This window comes from Sus scrofa, chromosome 2 (assembly GCF_054392235.1).
Source record: "Sus scrofa isolate SSC_HxYL_T2T_F1_AM1 chromosome 2, Sscrofa_HxYL_maternal_Yorkshire_Landrace_v2.0, whole genome shotgun sequence".
In the NCBI taxonomy this organism is placed as follows: Eukaryota; Metazoa; Chordata; class Mammalia; order Artiodactyla; family Suidae; genus Sus; species Sus scrofa.
In genome coordinates, this window is record NC_139384.1 from 77,796,995 (window position 1) to 77,807,055 (window position 10,061).

Genomic DNA, 10,061 nt, shown 5'->3' on the forward strand with positions numbered 1-10,061 from the left:
ACCAAGTTGGATATTTTTAATTTATTTTCCTTGAATGATTGCTCTTCCAAGAACTTCCAGTACTATGTTGCATTAGTCTGGTGAGAGTGAGCATCTTTTTCTTATTCCTGATCCTGGAGGGAAAGCTTTCAAACTTCCACTGTTGTGTATGATGTTAGCTGTGTGTTTTTCATATAATGCCTTTATTATGCAGAGAGATATACCCTTTAATACAAATGTGTGGAGAGTTTTTTTCATAAAAAGATGTTGAGGAGTTCCCATCGTGGCACAGTGGTTAACAAATCCGACTAGGAACCATGAGGTTGCGGGTTTGATCCCTGCCCTTGCTCAGTGGGTTAACGATCCGGCGTTGCCGTGAGCTGTGGTGTAGGTTGCAGACGCGGCTTGGATCTTGCGTTGCTGTGGCTCTAGCGTAGGCCAGTGGCTACAGCTCCGATTCGACCCCTAGCCTGGGAACCTCCATATGCCGCGGAAGCGGCCCAAGAAATGGCAAAAAGATGAAAAAAAAAAAAAAGACGTTGAATTTTTTAAAATGATTTTTTCTGCATCTATTGAGATCATCATATGATTTTTGTCTTTAGTTTTGTTACTGCGACCCATAGAACATTGATTGATTTGTGAATGTTGAGTCATCCTTACATCCCAGAGATAAATCCCAATGGATAATGGTATATGTTATTTTTAATGTTTTCTACTATTTTTTTGAGAATTTTTCTATCTCTATTCATCAGGTGTATTGACCTATACTTTTCTGCTCTTGTAGGATCTTTATCTGTATTTGGTATGAGGGTAATGTGTGCCTCATAAAATGAGTTGGGGAATATTCTCTCTTCTTCAATTTTATGGAAGGGTGTGAAAAGGATTATCAATAATTCTTGGAGTTCCCGTCGTGGCGCAGTGGTTAACGAATCCGACTAGGAACCACGAGGTTGCGGGTTCGGTCCCTGCCCTTGCTCAGTGGGTTAACGATCCGGCGTTGCCGTGAGCTGTGGTGTAGGTTGCAGACGCGGCTCGGATCCCGCGTTGCTGTGGCTCTGGCGCAGGCTGGTGGCTACAGCTCCGATTCAACCCCTAGCCTGGGAACCTCCATATGCCGCGGGAGCGGCCCAAGAAATAGCAACAACAACAACAACAACAACAACAACAACAAAAAAGACAATAATTATTTAAATGGTAGAATTCACCTGTGAACAATCTGGTCCTTTTTTTTCCCTTGGGAAGCATTTGATTACTGATTCAATCTCCTTATATTTTATTGGTCTGTTCCCATTTTCTAGTTCTTAATGGTTTAGACTTGGTAGATCTTATGTTTCTTGAAATTTATCCATTCTTATAGGTTGAACTCTTTTTGGTATATAATTGCTCAACAGTACTCTCTTAAGGTCTTTTTTTACTTCTATGGCATTGATAATAATGTCTCACTTCCACTTTTTCAGTTTATTCTTTTCAGGGAAAAAAAGACTTTTTTTCATAGTTGTTCTAGCTGAAGTTTTGGAAATTTTGTTTTATCTTTCAAAAAAATCAGCTGACTTTTCCAGTTCTGTGACCAAAAGGATGACACAGGTATTGAGATTAGGCTATTCTGCTGACAATCCTCCACAGGGCACTTTTGATGTCCTTGTTCCTCAGACTGTAGATAAAGGGATTCAGCATAGGTGTGACCACAGTGTACATCACTGAGGCTACCACATCCTTCTTTGGGGAAGATGAGACAACTGAACTGAGGTACACCCCAAGACCTGTTCCATAAAATAAGCAAACAGCTGACAGGTGAGAGCCACATGTGGAGAAGGCTTTATACCTCCCACCTGATGATGAGACTCTCAGAATGGAGGAAACAATTTTATAGTAAGAGAAACTAATTCCTGATATAGGGAGAAAACCAGAGATGGTCCCAGCAAGAAATATAACAATATAGTTGGTGGATATGTCATAACATGCAAGATGGAGAAGCTTAGGAACATCACAAAAGAAATGAGGGATGTCCACGTCTTTGCAGAAGGCAAGTTGTGATACCATCAGGCAATGAATCTGAGAGTCCAAAAGACTCACAAAAAATGAGACCAGAACCAACAAGCCACAGAGACGGGGCTTTATGATGACCAGGTAGTGCAGGGGGTAACAGATGGCCACAAACCGATCATAGGCCATCACAGCCAGGAGTAGACTGTCCAAGCAGCCAAAGAGGAAGAAGAAGGACACCTGAGTTAGGCAACCTGCATAAGTGATGGATTTGCTGTATGCCTGCATATTCACCAGCATCTTAGGGACTGTGGTGGTGATGAAGCCTATGTCAGCCAAAGATAGATTGGAAAGGAAGAAGTACATGGGGGTGTGGAGGTGGGAATCAGAACTGACAGCCAGGATGATGAGCATGTTTCCAAGTATGGCAACCAGGTACATGGCGAGAAAGAGCCCAAATATGAAGGGCTGAAGTACTGGATCATCTGAGAGTCCCAGCAGGTAATATTCTGAGACCTTTGTTAGATTCTGAAGTTCCATGTAGCTGGGCCCCCTTTTGAAAAAAAAAAAAAAAAGGAGTGTTGGAATAAAAAAAACAAGTATACAGGCACTCAGCTTAGTGCCTATGTTTTTGATTCACATAATTCAAGATAAATTATTCACACTTGGACGATGTAAACATTTAGCACTATTTCTCAGTTGAGGCGAATTCATTCTTTTTTGAACCTTTCTTCACTGGTGTCTGTTCTATTCAGCTATTTCTATCTACATCCACTTTAAAGACTTTGGACCAAAGTATTTAAGAGAAAATGGGCATTTTTGAGACAATAAATCCAAGGACACAGTAAAATATTAGCCTCCCATTGTGGAGGAAAATGTGTAGAGAACATGTTGAGGAAAATTCATTAAATAGGGCGCTAGTCCTAAATATTTGTGATGGGTTATTTTATTATCTAATCCATCCTTATTTATATACATTTGTACCTCAGTATTCCCATGGCATTGATTAACTCCAGGACCACCACACACACACATAAATTCTCAATTACCTTATGTAAATAGTGTAGAACAGTCTGCCTTACAGTATACAGTGTTCCACATGGAATTCGATCAGCGGTTGGTTGAATCCACTTGATGCAGAAGCACAGATGCGGGGCAGGTGGGGATGGGCACTGCAACTGAAAAATTTAGTCTCAATCCCAGGTCTGAAATCTTCAACTGGCTTCTTATACTGCTTAGGATTTTTTGAGTTTTCGAATCTCTCCTAAATTCAGCTCCCCAAAGGCAAATAGGTCTTCATTCCCCCTAACATGTCAAAACATCATTTAATTTGGAAAAAAAACACAAGTGGGAAAGTTACAATATTACAATAAACTGAGTAGTTTTCTCATTTCCAAAATGTGTACATTTATTGAATCTACTGAAGGTTAGGAGAATATGTCATTCCAAAGAATACCAATTTAGGGAGTTCCCATTCTGCCTCAGTGGGTTAAGAAGCCAACACTGTCTCTCTGAGGATGTGGATTCTACCCCTGGTCTTGCTCAGTGGGTTAAGGATCTGGCATTGCTGCAAGCTGCAGGTGTAGGTTGCAGATTCGTCTTGGTTTCTGTGTTGCCATGGCTGTGGGGAAGGGCTGCAGCTTCAGCTCCAATTAGACCCCTATCCCAGGGACTTCAATATGCCACAGATTAGTCAATAAAATGAAAAGGAAGGAAGGAAGCAAGCAAGCAAGCTGCTAAATTTCACAAATTTATTATAATGGTTTTAAAATTGAGCTTTGCTAGAAGTATTGTGCCCACACAAAACTAGAATTTGATTTTTTTTCTCTGTTTTAAGAATGCAAGTCCTTGGAAAATTGTTAACGATATTTTTCTTTACCTATTAAATTTTACCTAGGAAATAAAGATTCTGTATTTTAGCAAACTTATTTCCTGAATGTCATGTCTTCTTATCACACCACTAGTTACTTAAGAAAACCGAGTCTTCTCCATATTAAAAAAATACTACGCATGGAACCATGTATATGAAGGGTTGACTGTAACATTATAGGTGAATTTTTGACCGAATAAGCATAAGCACCCCTAACTCCTGAGCTGACCTTTGAACAACACAAGTTTGAATTGTGCGTGTCCACTTATATGTGGACTTTAAAAAATAAATATGGACTATAGTACCTCACAATTTACAGTAGGTTGAATCTGCAGAGTGGAACCATGTATATGAAGGGTTGACTGTAACATTATAGGTGAATTTTTGACCGAATAAGCATAAGCACCCCTAACTCCTGAGTTGTCCAAGGATCAATTGCATATTACTTTCTATATTTACCTTTAAAATATTTTATTTTTCACTTTGGTTAAATGGATAACTGAGTATTTTTTAACAGTGACTTGGGACTGTCTTTAGTCAAATCTTTTTAACTTTCACTAAAAATTAAAACCTAACTACCCAAATCATTTTCAAAATTATCTAAAAAACAAATGACCCTATGGCTAAAATTACATACTTCTATACTCTGCTCTAAAACCCAATCATAACTCTTATGTCATCACCAGAGACATTTAAAATACAAACCAAAAAAATGTATCCAAATGGCATTCCCTGTCCTTCACTCCACCATCTAAAGATACTTCAAACCCAGCCTCTAAAAATTTTAGTTGTCTGCCCTCTGGACCAAAAAACCAACCAACTAACCAACCAACCAAACAAACAAAAAAAAACAAAAAACCGGATTTTGTAGTTTTGTTCTAATCATTCACCTTCGTTTTCCTTATATTTCCACAAAAATTACCCCACCAAATGCTTAATTACTCACACCATATAGATTCCTAACTTAGGCAGATGCCCCATTCACCTATACCATCACTTCCTAAAATGAGACATAGGCCCATCCATGTTGCTGCAAAAGGCATTATTTCCTTCTTTTATGGCTGAGTAATATTCCATGGTATATATGTACCACATCGTCTTTATCCATTCCTCTGTTAATGGAAATTGAGGTTGCTTCCATGTCTTGGCTATCGCAAGTAGTGCTGTAATGAACACCGGGGTGCATATATTTTTCAGATTATGGACTTCTCTGGATAGATGCACAGGAGTGGGATTCCTAGATCATGTGGTAGTTCTATTTTTAGTTGTAATTTGCAGCAACATGGATGGGCATAGAAACTATCATACTAAGTGAACTTAGAGAGTGAAAGACAAATATCATATGATATAATGTATTTGTGGAATCTTTTTAAAAAAGGATAAAAATGAACTTATTTGAAGAACAGAAACAGACTCACAGACTTTGAAATACTTAAGGTTACCAAAGGGGATAGGAGGGGTGTGGGATTAATGGACTAGGGGTTTGGGGTTGGCATATGCGTACTGAGGATTGGCCAATGGGGGACCTTCTGAATAGCACAGAAAACTCTACCCAGTATTCTGTGATAATCTATGTGGGAAAAGAATCTGAGAGAGAATGTATATGTGTATATGTATGACTGGGTCACGTTGTTGCACAGGAGAAATTTTTGCTGCCTTGTAAACTAACTATACTTCAAGAAAACTTGAAAAAAATAAAAAAGCAAAGGAATGGCATCCAACAAATAAATTAAATGAGACACACCTTTTTAACTGGACCGACCTATTTCTGAGACTGAGAGACTAATTCAATAGGATATGGGAGAACGTACTAAGATTTGTTTTTTTCTGAGTGTTCCAATCTATGGGTTTTTCCTTCTTTATAGATCTCTCACCTTAAGAATTCTAACCTGAGCCTCTCTCTTCAGGTATCATTTTGACATTTGCTATATATAAACTTCTTGGTGTTTCAAAATAAATGAATGGTAGCAGAATATACTAACCCAAAAGATGCCACTTTATCATAAAGTTTACTTTGAGCTGAAGATGATTTAGAAGAAATGGATACAAAAAAGCTCTCAGTTCTCCTCCTATTTTCCTAAAAGTAGGACATAGTATGTAAGGGGGCTCCTCTCCCCTCTCTGAAAGAAGGTCAAGAGTATTCTTAATTTCCTGAGATGATTCTAGACACTTTTCATCCCAGAGAGGGCACCAGAGGAGTCTACATAGCACACCTTGCTAAGCCTAGCCCTACCTACCATTTCTCTCCGCACAGAAAAATGAGAAATAATTAAATACATATTCTAATGACAAGGAACAGACCAGGAGTTCCTGTAGTGGTGCAGTGGAAATCAATCTGACTAGGAACCATGAGGTTGCTGCTTTAATCCCTGGCATCGCTCAGTGGGTTGAGGATCCAGTGTTGCCATGAGCTGTGGTGTAGGCCACAGATGCGGCTAGCATCTGGCATTGCTGTTGCTGTGGCATAGGCCAGCAGCTATAGCTTCGATTCAACCCCTAGCCTGGGAACCTCCATAGCCATGAGTGCGGCCCTAAAAAGCAAAATAAATAAATAAATAATAATAATAATAATAATAATAATAAAAGGAAGAGACCAAAAACACCTCTTAACTCTGTCTAGCCATGGTCTTCCCATTATAGATGCATGTAAAAACCCCCTTCATGTCTAGGGAATGGTAGTTTCATAGCTCACATTTCCAAAGTAATCTACAAAATGCACTATTATTCACAGAAAACTCTATGATTCACAATATCCATGCAATACAGTCTCCTCTAAACCATTTGGACCACTTCACTAATTCACAAATGAACTCACCAAATCCCAAGAGAAGGAAACAGTGGTTCTATCTTCATTTCCTCATCTGGGAAAAGCAGGTTTGAAAGGAAAACAATAATTCTGCTTTAATGGTACAGAAACAGCTGTGGAATGGAAGTCAAGAGACCTTGGTCTGCATCTCACATCTTTCACATACTAAAGATGGAGTATTGGTAAATCTTTCCTCCTCTCCATGTTGGTATTCCTTACTTAGAAGTGGGAAAAATAACACCCATCTCTATGACATGTGTGACACCTGAGAGAGGTTTGAATTTACAAAATATATTCAGCTATATTTTTAAAATCAGAATTTGAATAATATTTGGAATGTGGATTTATTGATGAAATACAATCCAAAGAAAGACTTAGGACATTTTATCCTGCGGTCCTGCAGAGATAAAAGCCCACCATGTTCTAGGGAATTCATTTGTAGAATGAGTGGAAATCCCAAGTTGTGTCTCAGTCAATCCCAAGTTGTGTCTCAAAAAAAAATTAGTACTGCTCTTTCAGTGTTTTCATTTTAATGACAACATCTGCAATTTTTTATGCTTGTATTGTAGATTCTATAAATTGGCAATTTTTTTCTGTTGTCTAGTCCTACAGAACATCACTGAAAGGAATGAAATCACAGGTAGGAAAGCACCCAGTTTGTAAGCCATATGGTTTCTACTCTGTTTCTGTGAACCAAAGAAGAACACAATCAATACTTAACAGAGATTGTTGTCATTCTTGTAGCTTACCCTGTGCCATGAAATGTACAGTCTTTTGGAATCAGAAATGAATGACATTTAGCTGTTACCCTCCAAGAACTCATAATCTACCTGCATAAAGAAAAATAAATTCACTCAGTATCTAGAGGAAACCAAACCTGTATATGACAGAATAATTTGACTGGGTCTCTGGTACTTAGCTTCAATAAAAGTAAAAATGCCTAAAATTTAATTTGCCTTTACTATGTGTATTGATCATATATTTAATCACATATTCAGTACCAATTATGTTTAATTCTTTTTTATTTTTCTTTTTAGAAGAACAACTGTGGCATAAGGAAGTTCCTGGGCTAGGGGTCAAATCAGCTGGAGCCTACACCACAGCCACATCAGAGCTGAGCATTGTCCATGACCTGCACTGAAGCCTGAGACCCACTGAGTGAGGCCAGGGATTGAATCCACATCCTCAGCAACACTGTTGGGTTTTTAACCGGCTGAGCCACAGCAGGTTGAATAGGTTTAATTCTTACCCAATGCATTTGTATCAACTGACAATGTTGAGACTCAGGGATACCAAATTTTGCCCATTGTCACAAGACAATAAATAGAACAGGTAAGATTCAAAATTAAATTGTGGGTCCCTAAGGAGTATGCTCAGAAAATGTTCACTGTTTGGAATTCCCCTAGTGGTGCAGCATAAAAGAATCTAGCTAGGAACCATGGGGTTGCAGGTTTGATCTCTGGCTTCATTCCTGTTAACACAGGGACATACCTACAATGGCAGAACCAGTGTGGGAGAAAAGCAGAACTTTGAACCAGACATTGAATCCCCATCAGAACCAAGAATATAGACCACATAACTTCTGAGCTGAAACCATGAAGATTGGTGCCCCTCCATCTGTTTGCCCCAACTCTCCTATTTGTTCTAATGCTGAAAAAGCAATACTCTTGGAGTTCTCATTGTAGATCAGTGGGTTAAGAATCTGCCAGTCTGTAAGGATGCAGGTTTGATCCCTGGCCTCATTCAGTGGGTTAAGGATCAAGTGTTGCCACAAGCTGCAGTGTAAGTCACAGATGCACCTTGGATCTGGTGTTGGCTATGGCTGTGGCCTAGGCTGGCAGCTGAACATCTGATTCAATCCCTAGCCCAGGAACTTACACAGGCCATGGGTGTGGTCTTAAAAAGTAAAAAAGGATTACTCTTGACAGTTCTTTCTCCATCAACCATCTCTATTGTACTCAGTGGGTTGGTCTGTGTCTCTGCTGGAGCATGGCCAAGGAATGATAATCCACTGCTCTTCTCTTGCCTGGCAAGTGTTGAAGATTCAGAATTGTCCTTAGGACTGCAAGACAGGGTTAGTCATGAACCTCCTGATGCAGACAGTAATTCTGGGAGGGGAAGAGAGAGTTATGAAGCCTGCTAGAGTTGGACCAGGAACCTGAATGACTGGAAACACAGCCTGATGATTTAGTCTTTCATGGCCTTGAGAACTCAATGCACAGAGCTACTCATTAGCCAAATGGGTCCTTGTTATCCCAGTCTCTGAGGATTTGTTATTATTAATAGAAGAGGAAGAGTGAAAAGTGAATGTTTTTGGAAAAGTCTGGGCTTTTCCTACTTTCAGGAGGAGGCGTACCTATACATTTCACTTCCAACTTCCAAGTTGCAGGGACTTTATAAATACAGACAACTGGATGACTAAAAAGGACCTACTCTATAGCACGGGGAGGTCTACTCAACGTTCTGTAATAACCTATATAGGAAAAAAATGTCATGGATATATGATTCACTTTGCTGTAAACCTAATACAACATTGTAAGTCAACTATACCACGATAGTTTTTTTTTAAAGCAACATATGACTGAAAAAAAAGACAATTACAAGATGATGTAACTTATGTGTGGAATCTAACAGATGGCATAAAATGAACATATACACAAAACACAGACCCACAGACATAGGCAACAGACGTGGTTTCTGAGGGTTGGAGGAGAGTGTGATGGATGGGGAGTTTGAGGTTGGTAGATGCTAACTATTACATTTAGAAAGGATCACAATGAGATCCTACTGTACAGTACAGGAAACTAAATCCAATCTCTTGGGAGAGAACATGATGGAAGATAATATAAGGAAAACATTGTATATATATATATGACTGTGTCATATGACTGTATAGCAGAAATTGGGAAAACATAGTAAATCAACTATACTTTAATAAAAATAAAAAAATAAAGAGTATATGTCAATTTCTGCCATGCAGCATAGTGACCCAGTACTGTCTCCCATCATGGTCTATCCCTAGAGATCGGATATAGTTTGTTCCCTGTGCTGTACAGTAGGACCCCACTGACACAACACTGTGAAAATGTAACAGAAGAGTGATGTAAAATAAAATTATATTTTATAAACATGAAAGCAATATACGACTTGTGTATTTGAAAATTCATTGAATAAATCATGCTGCATAGGGAGAATTTTGTGTTCTACACCAAAAATCTGATACAATTTCCATTTTCTCAATTAAGATTTATGTCTCCAAGGAGAACTGCTTACTTTTGGTGAGTATTCATGCTTTGGGATTTTGGATTTTATGTTTGGAAATGTATGATTTTTCACTATTTTGAATGACCACCAAATTTTTATTTTTCGAAAAAAATTACATATGTTGGTGCATTAAATAACAATCTATTTTGATCAACTTAT

The 10,061-nt window shown here is 38.6% G+C and overlaps 1 protein-coding gene across 1 annotated transcript; it reads right to left on the reverse strand.

Moving 5' to 3' along the window:
- Positions 1–1,572: 1,572 nt before the first annotated feature.
- Positions 1,573–7,329, reverse strand: LOC146405486 (olfactory receptor 7E178-like). Its single transcript, XM_085015277.1, has 2 exons — positions 7,304–7,329; positions 1,573–2,515 (listed from the first exon to the last, which is right to left on the reverse strand). Exon 2 carries the CDS (start codon positions 2,500–2,502, stop codon positions 1,573–1,575), a length of 930 nt encoding a protein of 309 aa, XP_084871403.1. The 5' UTR covers positions 2,503–2,515; positions 7,304–7,329.
- Between the last annotated feature and the right edge of the window lie 2,732 nt (positions 7,330–10,061).